The sequence below is a fragment of the Pezoporus flaviventris genome, unplaced genomic scaffold (genome assembly GCF_033815535.1).
Source record: "Pezoporus flaviventris isolate CSIRO_AGI_PZ_B2104156 unplaced genomic scaffold, CSIRO_AGI_Pfla_v1 ptg000002l, whole genome shotgun sequence".
In the NCBI taxonomy this organism is placed as follows: Eukaryota; Metazoa; Chordata; class Aves; order Psittaciformes; family Psittacidae; genus Pezoporus; species Pezoporus flaviventris.
The window spans coordinates 34,635,311-34,659,707 of NW_026892550.1; the positions used below are offsets into that span (position 1 = coordinate 34,635,311).

Sequence of the window (24,397 nt, forward strand, 5' to 3'; positions counted from 1 at the left end):
TATTAATCAGATATGAAATGTATCGTATCAGATAGGTTACCTGTTGCCTTGAATAGGTTACACATAAGCCTTGAAATACTGTTTTGTCAAGAAAGATGGTAAAATAAATAAAGATGATTTACCATTTTTCAAATAGCTCATATTCATTCTTTCCAGTCTAGAAATATTTAGAGTTTTGAAATCGAACAGTCTTACATCCTTAGCTTAAAAACTTCTCTAGACACATTGTGCTCTGTTACACTCATTATGTTTGGCCAGCCTTACTGACACTTTAGGAAGCACAAAGATCACAAGTGATGGAAACTAGGAGTCAATCAATTTAAGGGAAACTTGCCAAAATAAACCACAGTCCATCAGAAGAATATAGTGTAGTTAATGTAAATCTGGGAAAAGATAATACATAAATCCTGTATTTGAAAAGTATCTGGAATTACAAGCTTTCCTTATCCTGGTATGGAAATAACAGTTTTGATTGTTTTATATTTCAGAAGTCAGAGATCATAATAATTTTATGTGTGCTGATACAATGGCACATATGATGATAGTGTTGAATAAATTAGCCACTGAAGCAAATAAATACTTCATATAGAAATCAACAGGGGTTTGTTGTGGGTTTTTTTTTTTAGAAAGTATGGCATTAAGTCCTTCTAGTCTAAAGAAGGAGCTATCAGTGCAGTAAATCAAAAGTACATGCCTTTATAAGGATCAGTGTGGAGGATTACATGGGAATTTTTTTCAGAAGGCATTCTGATAGTGCTTTTGGTCAAGCTGTTAGCTATTTTTGTGTTTTAGGGGCTTGGGTTTTTTTTTAAGCTTAAAATCATGCTGAGCTATAGGTTGTGGACCCAGCTATGGTCCCACTCTTGTTGCTGTTCTCCACTCCAACTCTGTAACTGGCTAAAGGAAGAGCGCTGCCAGTATGAGAACAGAAAAGAGCCTACTACAGGGATGGTCTGTGGGACCACACAGCTCTGGCCTAGACACTTCTGATAGGATGGCTGAACAAATAACAAAGCTGGGAAAAAGGGGGACCCTGGTACACATGGCTCACGGTAATGGCAGGTTGTGGAGTGCCAAACACCAAGTCTGGTTGGGTAGAGCAATTAGGACTCACTTTTGCCTAGTGTCCTCTTGCAGCACTTCTTACTTGATATTGTACTGAACTTCAAGGATTTAAAAGAACTGATGGCAAAAGAATGAAAATCCAGGGAAAAAATTGTTTGTAGTTGCGTGCATAGTTGTAAAAGTGGTGTGCTTATTCATTTACCTTTGTATTAGTCAGAAAAGTTCTTTAATAACATACCTGTCTGTACTAGGGGGCAGTAAGTACAAGAAGCTGATGTTTGGGTCTGTAGGATAAGCTGCTGCCTTTTAATTTTGGCTGGTGCAGTGGAACAAAGGGTAAGGATTAAGCTTAAAATACTCCTTATTGCAGATTATGTAATCCAAGTGCATGAAGAAAAATTACCTTCCTGCATATTTGAAAATTAATATTTCAAGTTTGTCTAGACAGATACAAAGTCAATGGGAACTACAGAAAATACATATCCTTAATAAATAATTTAAAAAATTGTCCTGTAACCAAAACTTTTGTTTGATTTTGTTTTTAAATCCATAGAGTACCAATGGCTGTCATGGGTTTAGCACACATTTATATTTAAGCCATTTACTGTAAGAAAGACTTGCATTTTTTCATGACATAAAGATGGGGACTGTTATAAGGAAGCTCAGTTATTAACACCAAGAACATCATGTTTCCTTTACCAGAGATGTATCAATATAATGACCAATATCAGAGGGGAGATTCAAGCTGGATGTGAGGAAAAATTTCTTTACAATGAAGGTGGTAGAATACTGGCACAGGTTGTGCAGAGAGGTGGTGGATATGCCATCCCTGGAAGCATTCAGAGCCCATCTGGATGTGGTTCTGAGCAACCTGATCTGGTTGAAGATGTCCTTGCTCATTGCAGGGGGGTTGGACTAGATGAGCTTTGAAAGTTCCTTCCAACCCAAATGATTCTATAGTCTCAAATAATCTTGTTCCATGATAAACAATTCTAGTTTAAGTAACCTAATACTGAGGTTATCCAACATACTCCATTATAAACTCTCTTGTCATTCTTATCCTGATTTTGCTATTCATTAACAAGAGGGGGTGAAATTTTCTCTGCCAGATGCAGCTTGATGTGTTTTTTTTCTTTAAAACTACAGAAAAATTTGTGGTTCTGCATTTTCTTAGACCAGAGTGAGAAAGAAGTGTATATGGCTTTATTGTTAAAACAGAAATTGTGATTTATTTTTTTTATATCAAAAAATTTTTCATGTTTTCTGATTTTAGGTAAAGAATATAATACTTGAGGGTTTTGTATGAGGAATTTGTGTTTTGATATCTTTCAGACAATCTGTTTGCTTTTAAGCGTTAAAAGAAAAGACTTAGGGAGGCAAATGGAATTGTTGGGAGACTCAGCTTTATTTTTAACTAGAAGATTTTGTAACTTGGAGCTCAACAAAAATCTGATGCAGTTCCATCTTCTACGAAGAGCCTGTCATTGATACACTCTCCTTTATCTTTTGGGGAAGGAAGGAATCTGGTTCATCCAAAAGTAGCTGGGGCAAGGCATGCGTGTGAAAGAATGCTACAAATTATGCTAAGGAACCCAAAAAGAGGAAAGGGAAATCAAGTTTGATGTGCTGGCTGAAAGGGAAAATTGGGTTGGGCTGAAATGATGGGAGGTTAGCATGGAGAATCATATTGGGTGAAGACCTAAGGAGATGAGGACTGAACACAGTACATTGAAATGTTGGATATGGTGGAAAAGACTGTAGGAAAGACCTGCCATCTGGCTTTCTGTGACAAAACAGCCTTAGACTAGCTGAATGGTATGTGTTAGGTTCTTCTGAAATGCATTAACTGTGTATGGCTTTCAACTGTTCTTCAGTTACATAGAGCTTCCATTAATACGTGTTACGCATTGATATTAACCGCATGTTACTGACTTATGCTTATGATATTAACTTCTATGGAAAAGGTTAGGATTGAGCTTCGACTATGATTTTGTGGTTTTGTTTATTTGGGTTATGGAGTTTGTTTTTTTGTTATATATGATACTTTTTAGTTACTGTCTTACACATTTCTTCAGCACTTGATTTCCGCTGGATTCGTGGCAATGCAGTGTTGGTAGCACAAATGTACAGGGCTGCATAAGCAAGTTGAGTCTAGTTTTTTTTCTTCTAGCTTTTGAGTGTTTGCTTCTAACTCTGGCAACACTCACAATGTACTATAATTACTAACATTTTTCTGAAAACTGCAAGGAATGAAAGCTCTCCCCTTTGAAAAAACTGCCCTAATCCCTACTCCTGTCAGATCTCATGTTCTTTTGGCAAATGGAGCTCATTCTTTGCAGTCTTTATTCCTGAATATCTGTCTTCAGGCATTGGTCTCTGAAGAACTGACCTGAATGAAATGTCTTTTCTCCATTGTCTGTAGTATGAATTAGTCAGATTTTTACTATCATTTGAAGTTGGGAGAGAAGAGAAGATTCAGTCCCTTAAGAATACGGTTAAAACAAATCCTTTACTGAATGAGGGATCAGACAGAAATATAAGCTATCTTCTGTCCAATAAGAGGTACCCATTAGGGCAGTGTGGCAACAAACAATGGTACCCACAGCCAGCAGTGATGCCAGAAAAGAAGGGAGTCAAGAACCAGCCTTTCCTACATAAATGTTATGGTGCACTTCTCATAGAAATATCCTTTCTAGATGTTGACGTTCAGCTGTTATATGTTGCCAGACATGCACTGTAGTGACAAGAAGTGTTGAGCTTCTTGTTCTGTTGGATGAGAAAGATGAGCAAGAAATAAATTAGAGATGTTGACAAAAATAGCATTACGCAAGGTCTGATCTTGCCTAATTTGAAATGATTTATTAAGGTGATAATTCAAACCCATCTTATGCATTTTGAGAATTGATTCACTTACACTTAAATAGCTTCATTGGATTTAGGGAGCACAACACAGCTGAGAGCATAATATAGATTTTCTGTAGAATAGATCTTATTTTAAAATGCCATAGATTATTTAAACTGAATTATTCTGAATATTAAATACGTTTTCTGTAACAAACTACTTTTCAATAATTAGTTTCTTGTGAAGTCTCTTCTTGATATATTTTCATTATCAGAAGAGAAGAATAAATATCTCCTTTTCAGTATGCATCAGACTATAGTATCCTAATAGCATGTACAGACAAAAGTATAGGAAGGACAAATCAACAATTCCAATCCTATTATTTCACTTCCATCATTTCTAGTAATGAAAATAGAGCTGGTTTATATTTTTTTTCAAAATGCTAGTTCATGTATCAAGCACTTTCCAAAAGCGAGGACTAGAAATGTAATACCTAATATATTATGTTATAATCTCTAATTTAAATGGCTGATTTAAGTTTTTTGACTTTATATAAGCAGTAGCTACTGTTGGGTGATGTAAAATACATTGTTATTAAGAGAATTTAGTTGAACAAACTGCAGGTAATTCAATAAGATCAAGGAAGCTAGTCTACTTTTGCACTGTTTAGCTAGGCTTGTTTTGCATTGCACCATTAAAGTGCTGATGGGAACAGATGTTAGTAATATTGCTCTCTAAACTGATACCTGTTGCAGTTTAAATTGAAGGATAAATGTAGGTTAAATAAGAAGGATAAATATAGGTTCATGTTCACTGTCATTTATACTCGCAGTTTGTATGTGTGTTATAGAAATTTCTCTCAGCGTGCTCCTGAAGCCAAACAGGAGTACAGTTGGGCTGATAGGGACTTGAAGAATCATGCTTATATTCACTTTCTAAGTTTTATCAGTTCTCCCTGTAGTGGGTTTTTACTTCAACTTCTGAAAGAAAGTTCATACTGTCATAAGAGAGCAAACAAGGTTCACTTTACATGTGTAATATTCTAATTAAGTTCATACTCTCTGTTCTATCCCGCAATTCATACATGTCTTTTAAGGATACATTTTCTTATGAGATATTTAATATAGTAAAGGCTGTTACATCTATAGATTCTTAGCTGTCTAGATTTTCAGAGGTCTCAACACTTGTACTGTCCTGAAAGCACAACTTGTTTAAACAAGATACAAACCTTGTATATGTATGTAAGTTTTGTCATCTGATTAAAGTTACCCAAAGAACGCAGCATATATTTTCTCAAATATATACTATTTCAGGAGACTACTGAGTCATACAATGAAACCTTCTTAACTTGATAAAGTAGATGTCCCAAATTAAATACTGAAATGAGTCTCATTGTTTGTCTGTTATCACATGTTCAGTTTTTGTACAAGATATTGTTGAAGTTGTCCTCTTTCACCAGTTGAATTACATTTACCACTAGAATTAGGATTTTATTCATTCACATACATGATTATTTTCTTAGTAGTGGATATTTCTTAATATCTTGGGGGGGGGGGGGGAGTTCAATATAAATTCTGTTAGGGTAACCATATAATTTGCATCAATAGAAACACTGGCAAGTCAGAAGTACAGTATGCTGCAGTTCAGAACTTGTTCATCCAAAAATATTTTGATCTAAGTCCAATATATTGCTGTTTTACACAAGCTTTTGTGATTGTGCAACTGATGTATTAGGTTTTAGCTTACCCCCTTTTAAAGTTATTCTTGTTTTCCAACTTTTTGAAGCATTTTCCAAATGTTAAATTTTAGATTTTTGAAAAGACTGCCAATTTGAAGGCATTTCCTCTAGAGAAATGAGGTTTTAGTACATTTTCCTCTTTTAGCTTAAATGTTATAGTAGGCAAACAGGCACATGATAGGCTTTAACCCTAAAAGTGTTAATTGTCATACCATAGCTACTGTATTTATTTTGCACATAATGATTATTTAGTGGCATAATTGAATGTGCCACATAATGATGGTAGATAACAAAACCCTAAACTTAAATTCCTTATAGCTTTTTCTGTATGTCCTTATGTTATTTTTAGTTGTACTGTTACTGATGTATATATAAAAAAAAAAAAAAAGTTCTTTTCTTTTCTTTCCCTTTTATAGTTATTTGAGATCACAGTGCCTCTTTCTCATGGCCCCAAACCTGTAACCGTCAGCTTTGCCAATCACACGTCCTGCCGATGCATGTCGAAGTTGGATGTTTACAGACAAGTTCATTCCATCATAAGACGTTCCTTGCCAGCAACACAAACTCAGTAAGTATGAGACTTGTCTTTCTTTTCATATTATGAGCAAGCCTATATAATTAGATATAAAATATTGCTGGAAGCTTTCACAATTAAATAGATGGACTTAGTTACTACGTGAGTTACACATTAGTAGCAGCAGAATGCATTTTGCAAAGGACCTGTTTTACGTGAAGAGAGTGTACTAAAATAACATTATCTTTTTACCCAGTGAATAAAATGGGGCTAAGTGATTTAAAAATGAAAAATTATGTTTGTGGGGAATTTTTTCATAGAAAGAGCTAAAAATGCAATTGAGGCTTAAAGGAATCATCAATAAAAACAACTTCTTAAAAAAAACAAGTAATCAAGAAAACCTAAAAATATTTCCTTTTGCAAATGAGTAGACAACATTTCTCTCTTAACTGTATTTTCCTATTTCAAATGCTGTTAAAATAAAAAAAAAAAAAAGGTCTGTTTTTATGGAATCTTTATCTACAAGTCTTTTTGGACATCTTTATATGCCAGAGGTGAGAACAGAATGGAAAGGGAAAATAAAGGGTTAATTGACAGTTCACATAATTAACATATTGATTTTTTTTTTAGTGATTCTGAATTTAAAAAGAAATCTGGCACTGAAGCAAGTGTTATTGAAACACTTGAAGAGCTCTTTTCCTTCATTTTAGAGGACTGAGTGATGATTTTATGATGCATAAATATTTAGGAGGAAAAAAAAAAGTAACAGAAAAACAGCTGCTTTATGGAAGAATCAATGACTAAAAGCTGAACTGGAATTAAGTGTAGACATTTTTAATAATGTGAATGAATAGTGCAAAATGCCCACAGATGTAAGCTACCTTGTTTTCCCTGTTTTCATTCAGTTAAAATCTGGATGTTTTCTGACATGTTGCAGCTAAACAGATTATATTCTATTTCGAGTCACATTACCGCATTTGTTCATCAAAACATGGATCATAAACAGTAAATTAGAAAAATATTAGAAAATAAATCTAGTAATAGTTTAATTATTGCACAATTAACATTGTTTTAAAAAAAGAACCTCAAGAGTCAATAATAAAGTTAAATTATGCTGACTGCTGGCAATTTCTAAGTGCTTCCAGGTTAAAAGCAGTTGTAATTACCAGTACAAGAGTTTATTCTAGATAGGAAACATCTACCTGTAGTTAGAGGGAAGTAAGAATGCAGATAAAAGACTTTGACCAGCACTCACAGTCAACTGTCCTTTAAGTAAGGAATTATGCTCCAACAAAGATAAGACAAAGTAGTACTAGATCAGAATATATATATAGGCCTTCTCTACTGTTAAGTACTGTCTTTTAAGTTTAAAATCTATGGGTCTCTACAATGAAATAGAAACAAACAAACAAACAAAAAACCCACCAAAACCCCAAACTACGTGCTTTTAGAGTCTAGATAGGAAAGATACTTTCTTGTCACAGTGGCAGATCTGCATGTGTGCATGTATTTATGTACATGCTCTTTTTAACAAAATATATTAATGACCTTATGTATTACTGAGAAGAAAAGCCTAAGAGTATAATCTCTGCTTTTAGTGTTGTAACACTTGGGATCTAATAAGAATTCAAGGCTGGATTATGCCACAATGCACAGGCACATGTTAAAAAGAAGAGTGACATGACATGTAAGATAGAAAACAAATAGTCAATCTTTTTTTATATAAAATATATTTTCTACACAATTTTATCCTGACAATTAATGTTAAGTCTTTGCCTGTTCTCCCACTTTTTTCTTCCTTTTCCTTCTAAAAAGTAGTAGCTACTTCTACATGCTTGCAGAGCCGAGGCATGTCAGTTCATGCTAACTGGTGTTTCAGAATACCTCCTGGATTAATGGTGTTTTAAATTGTACTCTTCTCTGTTCATATACAATGTCATCAAGATGTGCAACTGAGAAAATTGTCGCTATTTTAGAAGTTTAGCAATTTTGGCAGGGGGACCAGAGGAGCCTTTAATATTCATAATTCAGATCAAGTCTCTATAATGACATTTTTTTCCCCCATTGATTGTAGGTAGGTGCTTACAGAGCTAATAAGCATATTTTAGATGTGGTTTGGATGTATACTGTACACGTATGTTTCCCGCTCTTACACGTTATCTGTGCTGACACTGACAGGTAACAAGTTAGCATGCTTTAGTTGAGTTGACAATGATTTGGAAAGAGGTAGTGAAATTATCTGTAAAGTGGTTTTGCCTCTCGTATTTTTTCTGATTTTTTTTTTTTTTTTAGCCTTCCTGAACTTTCTGAAATGTTACAGTAAGTCGTTTTAACATTTCAGCCATATCCCCCAGTCATTTTCTGTACTAGCAACCAGAGTAGAATTTGTAAACAAACATTTGCACTTTCTTTTGCTGTATGTCTCCAATCCTGATGCTGGCATACATATCGTTCTCTTCAAGTTTTGGTAATTTAGGGTTTGAATCAGTATTGTGTTTTCATGGGTTCACGTGTGCTTGGTGGTTTAGGGTTTTTTTGTACTTCCAGCTAGAGCCAGGCTGCTCCAGGTGTGAATGATTTGTTGTTTTCTAAAAGGGAATACAATAATGTGTAAATTATCCCTATTTTCCAAGCAGAATCAGGAGGCAGGCAAAAGGACATGTGCCAAGTGAGGGAGCAAAAGTGAGATCATTAGAGGAATGAAATCAGGAAACACCAGCTTGATAAAACATGAGGTGATGCAGGGTGATGTTAAACTACAGCAGTCTTTACAACAGAGTAGTCTAATGTGGTGTAGGGGAGTGGTATATTTGAATGATGAGTATGGAAGAATGTCCCAGCACCTGCATTTTTGAATGCTTGAGTAATGGTGCTCAGGGGAATGAAAAGTGCTTCAAATGTATAATGTATAACGTATGTGCTGCCTTAACAGATGAAAACTGTCGGAATACTACAGGAACAATGAATAAATAACACAGCCTGGATGCATGACGTTAGGTTTGACTTGTTAAAAGTTCTAATGTAACCTGTGATGATAATGAAATTGCAAGCAAAGGAAGATAATACGCATAAATATCCTAACTGTGGTATACCTACCAGCTAAGTTCAGTCATCCTTTAAAAAGGCACCAGCTGCTGTTACGATTTTATGCTATGATACCATTATGTTGGACTCAAAACTCTAGCAGGTAAAGAGCACGGACTTAAATACGAAGAGGCATCACTGCTGTAGTCCAAATCTTTAGATTCAAGAAAGCTATCCAGGATTTAGAAATCAGTTTAGTCCACAGCATTCATTCAGAAACTATTACCAGTTTTCTTTTGACATCTGTATGTGTGAAAATAATTTTGTACTTCAAAAAACAACATAGAAAATTATGCCTGTTTCCACCTGTACAGAAATTGGTATGCAAATATTTTTTTATACTACTCTATTTTCTATATAAGACTTACATTACTGTTTCCAAACTATATTTGGAAAGTATAAATATCAGCTTCTAGAAGTCAGAGCTAAAACTTGAAATGTAAGAAGGTATCTTCAACAAATGGTTGAAGATTCCTGTCGTGGAGAAAACACTAATTCGCAACAGATTTGAGAGGTGTTAAAGATAAGATTATGAATGAGCTTGAAGCTCTTAGGTTTTTGTAATGGAGGAAAACAAAAGCAGTCAACCTAAAATTGTTTGGGTTTCATTTTTTTTTTCCCAAGTTCTTATGGTAGTAAAGCAGGAGTATATTTCAATCCACAGGTGTCATGCGGCAAACAAAACCTGTCCAAAAAATCATATTTGGAATAATCAAGTTTGCAGATGTTTGGCACAGCATGATTTTGGTTACTCTTCCCATCTTGGAGATGCTGGTAAGCAGTTTTGCTTCAATGTTTAAATGTAGTTCCATGTTTTGATTTACTTAAACGAGAAATTAAAAATATTAAAAGTAATAGTTGAATCTTTGTCAGTACAATTACGAGTAGAGTAGTTGCCTGTCTTTTGACATATACCTGTTCTTAAAACACCTTAAAAGTTATGGATTTGCTATCATTTCTTCACTTAGAATAGGTGAATGGGTAAACACAAAATTATAATTCTGTAATTTCTGTGCTGTATTTCTAGACCCATCTGAAGCATTCCATATTTGTGGACCAAACAAAGAGCTGGATGAAGAAACCTGTCAATGTGCCTGCAAAGGAGGTGTGCGACCCTCAAGCTGTGGACCTCACAAAGAATTAGACAGATCGTCATGTCAGTGCATGTGCAAAAATAAACTTCTCCCCACTTCCTGTGGGCCCAACAAGGAATTTGATGAAGATAAATGTCAGTGTGTATGTAAAAAGACCTGCCCTAAACATCAGCCACTAAATCCTGCAAAATGCATCTGTGAATGTATAGAATCTCCCAATAAATGCTTCTTAAAAGGAAAAAGGTTCCATCACCAGACATGCAGGTAAAAACTCAAGTCTTCAGTCCTTTGATTATGTTTAAGGTATAAAAATTTGGTTTGTGTTATTAACCATCTTGTTGAATTGATTTTTAGTCTTAAGTAAACAGTGAGCCTCTCTTCAATTCAGTTTTATCTTCTATGATTTTTATCATCTCTAAGAGGAAACTACTAGGCAGAATAAGTATTTTAAAGCACATTTGGTTTCTTGTAATCTTACTACTTCATGTGATTTCTCTTTTGATGAAAATGAGCTGTGAAGTCAAGCTCCCTGCTTTTTTATGCTACTTAAAATCCCACCCTGTTTTTATCAAGAATTGAATATTGCAATTCAAATGCATCAAATATTCCTAATTAGGATTCAAGTGATTACTTCATTTTCACTTTCTAAATTTTTTGCATATCCTTCATTTCATTAAACTGATACTAAAGATTTAAGAGTGCATAAACAGTCTTACAGACATGCATAACTATAAAACAGACTGCCTGTATTCATCATTTAAAATGAGATTTGGTCAGGAAGAAAACTCTTTATATGTCACCAGAGCACACCCATAGCAGTTACAGTCTGTATATAAAAATATGAATGTCTAGGTTCTGAGAAACAAACCATTATTTATACTTTGTATATGTTATGAGGAAAATTTTCCCATAAAGTGAATTTGATAAATATATGAGAATTATTAAATATATTTAAATTAATGGCAAATAATTTAAGAAATGTTCAAGCACTGGAAATGGAAAATAGCAAATTCGGACATCCAAATGTCTGTGGTAATTTGTTGCTTATCAATAATAAACCATATATATTTTTATTATAATATGTAATTAGATGGCATAAATATATAATAATAATAGTTATATATATATGTAGTCATGTCTATACAGATGAGTTCATCCTGAATAAGGAAAAAATGTCTAATATTAGGAATGACACCTGGGGAAATAGGAAATAATTAATAATACCTGTCATTACCTGTTCTGCTATGCTTGGCCTTTTGAGTGGAATAGAATAGTTCTTAGAAACATAAGAAATTTCTTCTCTATCATTCAGTTTTTATTTTGATTTTCTGTTTGTAGAGGGCAAGGAAACTACCTGATCACAAGAGCTTTAGATGTTGCATAGCCTTATAGCGCTGCTCTAGTGTACAGTTCCAGCAGTACTACACATATTTTAAGAGAACATTCACGTGAGGAAAAGTCAGGCATTTAAAAAAGCTAAGAAACACCTTAATAAACATACCACCTGTCTTGATTTAAAGACGTAGTATTTGAAGGAGGGAATTGAGCGCAGCTTTTCTCTGTGGTGGTATAGTTGAACAGGATAAGGAGTTTCAGTTTCTTTCTTACTTCCAAGGAAAATGTGATATAGGATGCCTTTACCTGTTTCTCTTTCCCAAGCATTTCGTCTTAGTGTGGAGGAAGAGAGATCTGTGCATGGTGTTATTCCATAGCGCCACAACCAGTAGCCCTGTAGGTGCTGGTACTGCCAAGGGAAACAGAGGTTGCAGTCTTTACTCCCTCTTAGCACAGGTTTATCACATTCACGCTCTGCCCACCACAGGCTTTCTCTAAAAGGAATAAAGCCCCAGCAACATCCTGTTTGCCTTTGTAAGAAATATCTCTTGCTGTTAAGAGACCATGTAAATGGAGGCACCACTCTGTAACTTTGTGCAAGATGCCTGAGACCTAGACGTGAGCAGATTCCTATAGCCGTGTCCCAGACAGCTCACCATGCAGAGTAGTTTTTGTATGTCCTGGTTTTGAAATATCAACATTTTTATAAGCTGTACCTAAAATGTCTGTGCCTCTAATGTTATACCCTGCTCCAGAGGAAAGAAATAAAGTAATTTACAAAACACAGGGTAGGAAGAAAAACCTCAACATAACATCTGCCTCCCCTCCCCACCCCCCCCACCCCCCCCCCGCAAAAAAAAAAAAAACGCAAACAAAAATCCCTACCATGAAGCATACTGGCTTTTAGGATGATCATACTGTCATCACCCCTAAAAGTAGCATTTCTACTTCAGTTTCATCTGTAGAGTTGTTGACTGATAAACTGAGGCGTTTGGTAGCAAAAATCCCAAATACTGGTCACAAAGTTGCTGCTGACTCACCCAGCACTATACCTATTGACTGAGATCTATCTATCTTAGTTCCAGCATGCTCAGATTATCCTCATCAAAACAGACATCTTTCACATGAAAGCACTCTGTAAACAACATTGAGCCCAAATCTTTTGAAAGACCTGGGCTATTGTTCAGCAGAGTTTCCTAAGGAAACCACATTTATGTAGTTACAATGACTCTGCTGCTATTCACCCTGTGCTATCACCTCAAAAATGTATTTTGGTCAGTTTTGGCAGGGCCAGATAACTAGGCACCTCAGCTGCAAAGCATTTTAGGGGAGGAGAGGAGCCTTCTTGCTCTGTTCAAATGTCCCAAATAAGGCTAAGAGTGCAGTAACCCGACCTTGACTGCTGCCAGACACAAACTCGCATGGGAGAGATGCTTTGTAGCACTCTCAACTGTGAGTTAAGTTCAAGTTCACAGTTCACCAGGAGTCATATTCCAAACAGAGTGAACTCCTAATATTTAATGATTACGTGACTGCTTTTCATTTTGTTCAACGTGTCAGGTGGATCGAAGAATTTGGCTTTGCCTTTTTTTTTTTTTAATTTAATTTTATGGTCATTCAGTACATGAAATAGTCTACTTTCATGGCAGAGGCAGGCACAAAGGCAAGTGAGTTTCACCTATTGCATCTCTGTGAAGTACCTTTATCCCAGAACAGACCTACTGCTGGCTGCCCATTTGCTCAGAGTATTAGATACTTTTGCAAACATTTCTGTTGCTTTTTACCACTGTTTCCAACTTCATTGGCCAAAAGATCAGTGGGGCTGTGAGAGATTTCGATGAGCTGTTACACTGATCTCAGATATCTGTATTGTGCCACAAAATGTTATTCGCTTAGTTATAGAGACCACACTGTTTAACTAATCTATGATTAATGACATTGAAAACACTGAGCAAGATGTGACTAGTTAATAAATGTCATGTTTGCAGTCTTCCTCATTCCTTATTGTTTTTCTCATAGCCAGCTTTATTGGTTGAAACTAGCTGGCATGAATTAATATCACTGTAATCCAGACCTTATATCATAAACAAATTATTGCAAAGTAGTAACTTGGTATCCAAAACAAGCACACAACATATTAACTTACCTGCAACAATAGGAGTAGCCACAAGCCTGAAACAAGAATTACCTAAAAGGCTAGTAACATTGCCTTAGCATAGTAATACTGTAGTGCTTTGAACTGAAGTAAGTATAAATTATAGTAATAGATCATAATATCAGGGTTCCACAAACAGGCACACATTATTTAAGTACAAGTTGTAAGTATAACTGTGTTGAAATTCAAAACATATACTTTTGTCTTTTGACTCATTGCCAGCATCTGAAAAAACACACCAGACTTGTACTTTGTCTCCATTATGCACCAGAAAGTATTCAGGCATTGTTATTTTAAGGTTATTCTAGGTCAAGTTCTTGTTTTAATAGAAAAATAAACTAGGAAAAGGAAGAGTTCAGGGACAACCACAGATATTTTCTTTGTGTAAGTTCTATTTTTCCATCAAGGAATCTGCAAAGAAAAATTCTGCTGCTTTTTAGGTAGATGTGACTTTGGTTTAATGCTCTGTTTCTGTTAAACTTATTTTAATCAAAGAGTGACTATTTCTGTTCTTACCTTTAAGATTTACCATAAAAACTCAGACTCTGATCTTACTTCAGTGTGTGCATAGATGCAATATGAAGTGTAGATGTATTTTCAATGGACCTAATGGCTATAGGAGTTTGCAACTTGAAAGGATGTTCTCATTTTCAATACTCAAATCACAGCATAACGTATGTAGACAAAGCTCTCAGGCTTATTGCATTAGTAAATACGATAAGAAACAGTCCTGGGTAAGAAGATGGTAGATTTAGTTATCTGATTCTGAATTGCCACCTCAAACTGGCAGCATGCAATAGGTCATAACAAGCTACTTTGACTACAGAAAATTATTGCTGCATTTTCAAAATTAAATTAATAAAAACACTCTAGAATATGACTAGAATCCGGCAATATGTTAAAAATAAACATGAGTATCTGTTGCATTTCTCTTCAGTAGCATTCAGTATTCTTACACTGATTTTGTGAATAGTCCAATTAAAAGTAGTTGCAAAAATATAAACAGAAGTTAAAAGTATTTGTAGGAATTAAAACTCCCATTGATCAATTGCAATCTAAATGCACACAGATTTCTACTCCAGGCTGATATAAATGATCATGTTATATTAATGCCCACTTTTTTTTTGTTTGTTAATGTCTTTAGTTGTTACAGACCACCATGTACAGTCCGAACGAAACGCTGTGATGCTGGATTTTATTTTAGTGAAGAAGTGTGCCGCTGTGTACCCACGTACTGGAAAAGACCACTTATGAATTAGTGAAGAGAGCACTTCTCACTCTTTTGGTGTACATTTTTCCACTAGAACAAAAGAACAACAGAAACTTTGCTAATATTTGGAATTAAATGTGCACCAGAGACCCTGTGGGACTTTCAGAGACAGACTCATTATGCTTTTCTCAAGACGAGGAAAGCAAATGTAGAAAATAACTGGGGTTCATGTTTTGTAAAGAACTCAATAAGGACTTATTTTCTGCCAATGACCAAACAGCCTAGGTTCTTCTTCTCGTGATTTTTTTTTTTAAAGAGATAATGACTATATAATTTATTTCCACTAAAACCATTGTGCAGCATTTCTGTTTATAGCAGTAGCAATTGTTAAAGCTCACTGTGATCAATATTTTTATATCTTGCAAAGTATGTTTAAAATAAAATGGAAATTGTATTATATAATGGTGAGAATGTTTAATCTTCTGCTTAAAGAAAGGAACAACAATTCAGCTTTACTGTCAGGGTTCTTAAAGGGGGGGGGGGAGACAATTAAGAGAAGGCACTTTTATGAAAGGAAGACTACAGCCATTTTCTCATATCTGTTTTACATGTCATTTGACAGAGTTCTACTTAGTGTTTCATGACCCAGTGATATTTCTGTCTGTAGTCTGCAACTAGCAAAGCAAGTACAATTAAAGACTAATGAAAACCTTGGAGAGTCTGTACATGACTGCATTCACCTCTTGGACCCCCAAGAAAAGAAGGACGTGGACCTATTGGAGCAAGTCCTGAAGAGGCCACGAAGATGCTTTGAGGGCTGGAGCACCTGTCCTATGGAAACAGGCTGAGTTGGTCTGTGTTCAGCCTGGAGAAGAGAAGGCTCAGGGAAGACCTTATAGCAGCCTTCCAGTACCTAAAGGGGGCCTACAGGAAATCTGGAGAGTGCCTTTTTACAAGGGCAGGTAGTGACAGGACAACAGGGAATGGCTTTAAACTAGAAGAGGGTAGATTTAGATTAGCTGTTAGGAAGAAGTTCTTTACTATTAGGGTGGTGAGGTACTGGCACAGGTTGCCCAGAGAAGCCATGGCTGCCCCATTGCTGGCAGTATTCAAGACTAGGTTGCATGGGGCTTTGAATAACCTGGTCTTGTGGAAGGTGTCTCTGCCTATGTCAGGGGTTTTAGAACTAGATGATCCTTAAGGTCACAGTCCTAATCATTATATGATTCCATGACTGCCCAAGGATAAAGACTTTGTTTAAAGGACAGCAACAACTCACATTCGAACATACCTTCTATTGTATTACTTGTTAGTGTTCTTCAATAATTATATAAAACAATGTCCACTGAAGGTTATTAGTATGAAAGTGGAAACACCAGCTATGCTTTTTATTTAGTATTACAGGCTATATTGTATAATTTAAAACCAAATAACTGACTTTAATAATAAAAATAATAGGAATAATAAAATAATATTAAAATATTATATTATTTTATGTTATACTATAATTAAATGATGATTAATAACTTAATAATTAAATAATGCACTTTACTCTTTCCTATAGTCATTCAATTATCTTGATCAACAATATATGTGTATTCAAAAACACTTTGAGGGAATAAAAGTAATACAATTTATATTCCAGTGGAGACATGAAAGGGCATCTGCCAGTCTGGTACGGATTGACATGATCTCTACATAAAATATTGTCAGCACGTCTCTTTATTAAAGAGAATGCAAAATCGACATTTACAACTCCAAAAAAAGGTAAGATTTTTTTTTTTTTAAGTTGCATGGAAGAGCTGTTTTCATAGAACAATCTATTCAAAATTAAAATATTTTTGAAGTTAGAACTTGTTAAACTATGAAAACTTTACTCAGTGCAGAAATGAAACAAGCAAAGCCGCAAAGCCAGATTTTTGTGACAGGAGTGGTTAGATCTCTAAAAATAATTTTAGATGTCAGCACTGGTTCTAAACAGCTTTTCTTAAAAGAGTCATTAATGAAGTACTATTATTTCCTATAAAGTTTGGGGCAGGAGCATGTTGATTTTCTAGATTCTTGCATATTTAGATATAAGAGTTCCTAAAACTTACTGAATTCTACTTTAAATGCTCAGTCGCCTTCATGGACTAAGGCAGTCTACCAAGCATGCAGAATGAGAGACAGTTTGAGAGTTTCCATTCTGTATCTAGTGTCCTCAGTGTTTTTTAATAAGAGGCCAGCTATTTGTAGGGTAATAGAATAAAGTGTAGGCATACAAATACTGAGGTATGTCTTTATTACTGTACTGCCTCAGCAGCCAAATGCAGGTAGAATGCCAGATGACAAGTTAATGTTGATATACAACTTTAGGTAGTAAAACAACACACAATTCCCATCACTTGGATTATTAGTCATGCAAATCATTAGTGTCTAAACTGGCAATATCAGTCTAATCGCAAGAGGTTAATAGTCAAAACTTCATTTAGTATTACTAAAGATACAGACATCCACTTCTGTATGTCAGCTGCCTGGAGGGAGCATAAAATACCTTAAGAAATCCATTAAAGGGCAAATTAATGAAGACTCAAGAAAACAAACTGTAGATGAAGCTCCCCAAATAAGCTTTTTAATTTCTGTGCAAGCCCAATACAGAAGAGGGGCAGTGAGGAAAACACAAACCAAATCTGAAACCCGGAATAAAGGCTAAGTAAGCACTATCTAACAGAAAAAATATGTACTTGTGGTTAAAAAGGAAGAGGGCACAAGTGAAGACGGAGCAAAACTGCATTCCAACAAGAAATTGTATGTAGATTATAAAAAAAAATGTATGTTACAATACTGGGCAAATTAAAAGAAAAAACCAAACCTACTAAAGTCAGCAATGCTCACTTTACATGTCTAAACTATTTGAGAGGAGTTCATGAATCTAGCTAATAAAACCATTCTGGCTAAACAGATATTTGGATTTCTACTGAGCATGCTACACACTAAAATGATAAAACCCATCAGGATAGGGAAGGGAAGGCAGGGAGTTTGAAAATGAGAGCACTGAACAGGAAGCTCCAACTTTGTAACAAACATCATTCAACAGGAATGACTTCCTTGAATGCCTTTTTTTTTTTCACTTTTTTTTTTTCACTTTGTTAACTTTCCAAATATTGAGGTTTTCAGACATAAGTAAATCACTAAGTAAAACTGTGATTTAAAGAAAGAGCAGGCTCTAAAAGTTACCACAATTCAGGTTTATGTCTGACCAAAGTGACTGGTCAATCATTCTCAAAAGTATGCAGATGAGTAGAATAATATATGCAAGCAGTTGACAGCATTTTCTGGTAGTCAGGATCTCCAATTCTGCTTTACTTGAAAGTATACTAGTATAGGCTACAGAATTCCCATTTTGTGTGATAAAATGTGATTCTGTTTATATCAGTACTGTCACAAAATCATCTATATTTAAGCAAGTGTTTTTCTGAGGAGAAATAGAGTGGTGGCTTAATCTGCATAGCAGGTCTTTCTTGCATCTATAACATAAACAAACCTGTAGATTTACACCATTTTCAGTTTTGAAGTGTTATTTGATTATAAGCTCCTTGCCATTTTCATCTTAATTTCAAATATTAATTTAGTGTTCCTAAAATATATAAAAAAAAAACAACAGACTGTACAGCTTAAAAGATTAACAGTAATATAGGTGATGATTCTATATACAAGTTATTCTGCACTAACTCTAAATAAGAAGCTTATTTATGTTGTCATTTGTCTGAAGCCCTGGTATTCTCTACAGAAAAATACAGCTGTGAGGGAGAGAGCGAGCATGGATAACTGCAGTAAATCCCATTTAATAGTAAACGGACTTATGCTTGCATTTCATCAGGAATTTACAAGTTTCTGTACTCTTTCAATATCCTGTTATCTGGAGACTGTAAATTACGCAGAGCAACCCTCTCTACCTGTAATAACAGAAGGATGTACTATATATAGTATGAGTGTTGTTAGTCTTCTGACATGTTTGTTTAATTCATGTTGAAGAAGACAGCAAATCAGTTCTCTTAGTTCTATTTGAAAGACCAACGCAAAATCTCGCGTATGTACCATCACATCTTGAAAGGCTTAGTTTTAGGATTGCTTTCAGTATTCTCATTTTCAGTCTTCAGATCTTGATGACAACTCCAGATGCCCTTGAATTTTAACATCTCACTCTCACACTGATTTTCTGGAAGTATAACTAGCTATCACATCTGTGCCAAAAGCTAGAGATGGAATATATTATGCAGCCAGTAAGCTCAGTAACAGATTAGCATACAAAATAGACTATATTATTTTAAATATTATTTACATATTTAATTATTTAAGAATATATTCTTTCAAGGTTATTTATTAAATATTATTTCATTTGGAGGTACAAAAGATTATCCTTAAATAGGAAAGTGTAAAGGTGATCAACTCAAAATTTTCAGAACTTCTGTAATTTAGTCAATATCATATAGTAATAGTTTTTAATATCATGGGATTTTTACTTTATTGAAAAAATGAAAATAAGTTGATAATTCATTTAATAGTTTCTTTCTTGTTCTCTTTTCTTTTCCCATTTCAGATAAAAAATTCTGGGAAAGACCACAGGACAACCTTCTGATTGAGTGATTAAATACTAAGATCAAATGTACCAGGTATTATTTTTGTTTTTTAGTTCACTAAATATGAAAGACTAATAAAATTAGGCCAGTTTAATGCAGGTTTAAGGCTCCACACTAGATTTTGTAAAAGCTCTATATAGATCAAAACATTTTTGTAAAATATCTAGACTCATTTTATGTATATTTTCATACCCAGATGTACTGCAATCTCAACAGTAGTAAGCATTAAGAAGTCACCAATTTTACAGTAGCACAGATTATAAAATTTCAGTAATTTATCATTATGAAAATGTGTATTTTATAAATATTTTGAAGCTATGAGTCAGTGAACCTTACTTCCACTTGAGAATGTGTTGAATGCAACATATAGCACATTCCAGGGGAAGAAAAAAAACACAAACGAACCCTAAAACACAATGCTGTACTCCTTTGTGTAAGCATTTCTACATGTGGCAAACCACTATGAAAATCTCTGAAAATTGCATATCACCATTTATCCCCTTCTCAGCAAAGTGTCGTCATGAAAATAATATATTGTAGATTCAGGTATTTTTTCCTGGGGAAGGGTAATGTATCCATTCCTGACAGACACTGGCCTTTCAGATGAGTTTCAGCAAGGTCTTTATCCATTTTCTACATTTACAATCAGCTGTATGTGATCACTGAACTCTTCCCCTTTGCCCCCTTTCTCAACTTCAATTACTTCTCTTAGATTTCTGGACCATATCTCAGTCTCCCCATAAGTATATCTGTATTTCCCTTTCAGTCTTTCTCACATATCATTGTTAACTCTGAGCCTTCCGTTTTCTTTTTATACCCAATCTTTCACTAAAAATCGCATTGCCTTCCTCTCTATTATCATTAAGACATGTTTTCTCTCTCTACTTTAAATAATCATGCCAACATAGGGATTAATCTGTTCTTAGATGTCTAGTGATAGTTTTAACACTTATTCTTCCAGCTATGTATAGTTAAGAAGAACTCTGAAACTTCACATTCCAAGTGTTCAAATCCAATCTGCCTAAACAAATAAGTAAAATTATTAGAGTTGGAAGCCTCCCAAAGCAAACTTGCAAATAAAAATAACAGATGCAGAAATCACCCCAGCTGATTACACTTGAAATACAAAGGACAATTTATGACATCTCACTCCCTGTAAAAAATACAAGCTTTCATTCTGCTGTATGCGGGGTACTGTCTGTGGTCTAACCCTGCACTCATGCAGTCCTCAGAGGTGTCCAGCACAGCATTCTGGAGCTAAATTCAGCCTTGTAAATCAGTTTACGTTCATGACTCATTCACATTCTGTGGAAAAAGTTCAGGACTCAAGGGCAGGTAAGGAGGCTTTTCAAACATACCACAAAAAACCCAAGGTCTTTGTTCTTCTTTGGCACATGTGTTCCCCCCTCTATGCTTTACAATACTGTGAAGACAGACGGAATGTGGTCACAGCATCCTTCCCAGAAAGATATTGCTGTTTTTAAGGGCAGAGGGTATTTGTAAACTCAGGTTGCCATCATAAGATAAATGTGCTTTTCACCAGCATGCACCCTGACCAGTAATTTGGATGCAGAGAGCGACCAACATACAGAACACTTTAGGCTCAACTTAATCCATGGGTTAACATCAACATAGATACTATATTGGTTTAAATTTCTCCAATCAGTTCTGAATAAACTATTTAAGAGATACTTATTTTAAAATACAGCAACCTGTTACTGAAGCACTAAAATATCTTGGACTTGTATTTCTTTCTGAAAAAAATAAATCTAAACATATGAGCAGACACATTGCCTGGAATCTTATCTGGATTTAAACTCAAGTAAAATTAGGTGGGCTAAATCAAATCAGTTACATCCATTAGAGGAAGATGTAGTACTACAACATTTACTTTCATTTCCAAGCTATGAAAATAAATACAAACGTATGTTTTATGTAGAGTTTAAGCACTTATCAGAGGTAATTTCCAAAAGTAAGAGAGTGAATTTTCAAGGACATATTAGTGTCATCTGAGGGAGAACTATAAAAGTGTCTGACAGCACTTTTTGTATTTATTTGCAAGAGCAGACAGTGCAGCAATGAGATGTTTTAATATTGCTACAAGTATATATATATATTTCACAGTATCACACAGTATCACAGTATGTTAGAGATTGGAAGGGACCTCGAAAGATCATCTAGTCCAATCCCCCTGGCGGAGCAGGAACACCTAGATAATGTTACACAGGAATGCGTCCAGGCGGGTTTTGAATGTCTCCAGGGAAGGAGACTCCACAACCTCCCTGGGCAGCCTGTTCCAGTGTTCCGTCACCCTCACTGAGAAGAAGTTTCTTCTCAAGTTTAAGTGGAACCTCTTGTGTTCCAGTTTGTACCCATTACCCCTTGTCCTATCATTGTTTGCCACTGAGTAGAGCCTGGCTCCGTCCTCGTGACACTCCCCCTTTATATATTTATAGACACTGATAAGGTCACCCCTCAGTCTCCTCTTCTCCAAACTATAGAGACCCAGCTTCCTCAGTCTTTCCTCATAAGGGAGATGTTCCACTCCCCTAATCATCTTCGTTGCCCTGCGCTGGACTCTCTCCAGCAGCTCCCTGTCCTTCTTGAACTGAGGGGCCCAGAACTGGACACAATACTCCAGATGCGGTCTCACCAGGGCAGAGTAGAGGGGAAGGAGGACCTCTCTCGACCTACTAACCACCGCCCTTCTAATACACCCCAGGATGCCATTGGCCTTCTTAGCCACAAGGGCACAGTGTTGGCTCATGGTCATCCTGTCGTCCACTAGGACCCCCAGGTCCCTCTCCCCTACACTGCTCTCTAACAGGTCGTTCCCCAACCTATACTGGAACCTGGGGTTGTTCCTGCCCAGATGCAGGACTCTACACTTTCCCTTGTTATATTTCATCAAGTTACTCCCTGCCCAACTCTCCAGCCTATCCAGGTCTCGCTGGATGGCAGCACAGCCTTCTGGCGTGTCAGCCACTCCTCCCAGCTTAGTGTCATCAGCAAACTTGCTGATAGTACACTCAATTCCCTCATCTAAATCATTGATGAATATATTAAATAATACCGGTCCCAGTACTGACCCTTGAGGCACTCCACTAGTTACAGGCCTCCAACTAGACTCAGCCCCATAGACTACAACTCTCTGGCTTCTCTCCTTCAGCCAGTTCGCAGTCCACCTCACTACCTGATCATCCAGTCCACACTTCCTCATTTTAGCCGTGAGGATGCTGTGGGAGACTGTGTCAATTTAATATTTAATTTTTAATTTTTATTTAATATTTAATATTTAATCAGTATTTTGTTATTTCTTTTGAAACATTAGTACTCGGTAAAAGGTTACACTTTAGAGAATCCAAGCATTAGAAGTCCATCTATTCATGCAGTACATGCATGAATGCAGTAGATTTATACTATATTAACTGTAAGTTTACAAACATTCGTATTTTACAGATCTTTACAGTAACAAATCTTTAGCTATTGAAGATCTCCCAGTTAACATTTTCCTTTATTAATTATTTGCCATTGTTCTTTAAAACATACAGGAAGTATCTCTTCTATTATTTAACTGTAGTTTATTTTGAAAAATACTTCCGAAATAGCTACTTTTATTTTAGTAACTAACAGTGATATGACAGAAAGCTCATTAAAAAAACAGCAGGTTAATAAAACTTAACCTTTCACAGCCCAGTTATTCACTCTACCATCAGCCGTGGTCCTGCAGAACTGTGAATGCGGATTCCTAAACCAACATACTCTCTACAAGTGGTTTCAATTTGGGCTTGCAGCCACGAGCGCTGCCAAGATCCTGGCTTCTTAGTCATAGGACAATTTCTTTGACCTTCTTTTAGCTTAGACTAAAGATTATCTGTATTAAGGACTTCTAAAACACCCAGGAATAAAAATCAATATTCAGGAAAGCAAAAATAAATAAATGACTAAATAAATTAATAATTATCGTTGCCTCTGAGAAGAACATCAAGAGGACGTTAGCTAAAGGCAAGCTAAACCCATTGCATCTGCAGGAGACAGCTTGTTGCTGACATCACTGATTCTTTCTTCTTATTTAAATGGTATTATTCATTTTAATGGCATCACTTCAAGACTGATCAGTCTTCAGAGTAGCAAGGCCTGGTAAGTGTCATCAAGCACTCCTGTTCTTTACGGATTGTTTTAATGTTGATTGCTCAAGGAGGGAAGACCTACATATACTCAGGAATAATCTACCTGATAACTCTTTACATTTATGAAGTAGGTATTTATAGCTGTTAGAGCGCTGCAGCTTGGGAAGACATAATCCATAACTTCTGTAACAGTTCTTACACAAAATGAAGTAACAGATAACCTGCTAGAATTCTTGTTAGCTTTTCAAGAGAGTGAGAAACACTGCAAAGCTCAAAGAATGCCTCATGGAAAAGGACTGAAAATATGAGACAGAGAAAATTAAATACCCCGCCATTAATGAAGTGTTAATTAAGACTAAGTGCATTTGAAACAACCCCCACTGACAGCAAAACTGTTTTGTATAAGGTTCAAGAATTCTTCAGAGTTTAGACCAAATTGTGGTCTCTCAACTACATTGTTCTTGCCATGGGAGTTTGCAAAATAGTGAAATACCATACCAAAAGTCTCATAAATACTCACAAGTCAGCACTTCAAATTTCCTTATTTATCACTGTAAAGAAGAATCCTTGAAGAGGAAAACCAAAGGACACATAAAGGAAAAACAGATAAG

The 24,397-nt window shown here is 35.5% G+C and overlaps 1 protein-coding gene and 1 long non-coding RNA gene across 2 annotated transcripts in view; both read left to right on the forward strand.

The window, feature by feature from the left end:
* The window catches only part of VEGFC (vascular endothelial growth factor C), a 70,928-nt gene extending 55,429 nt beyond the window's left edge, over nucleotides 1–15,499 (forward strand). Inside the window, exons 4-7 of the mRNA XM_061474695.1 lie at nucleotides 6,062–6,213; nucleotides 9,908–10,017; nucleotides 10,271–10,601; nucleotides 14,972–15,499. Coding sequence (XP_061330679.1) covers nucleotides 6,062–6,213; nucleotides 9,908–10,017; nucleotides 10,271–10,601; nucleotides 14,972–15,086 — 708 coding nt within the window. The 3' untranslated portion in view covers nucleotides 15,087–15,499. The remainder of the gene's footprint in view (nucleotides 1–6,061; nucleotides 6,214–9,907; nucleotides 10,018–10,270; nucleotides 10,602–14,971) is intronic.
* LOC133280260 (uncharacterized) overlaps nucleotides 1–24,397 on the forward strand; it is a 613,335-nt gene that overhangs the window by 443,765 nt on the left and 145,173 nt on the right. The gene's annotated exons all lie outside the window — the stretch shown is intronic.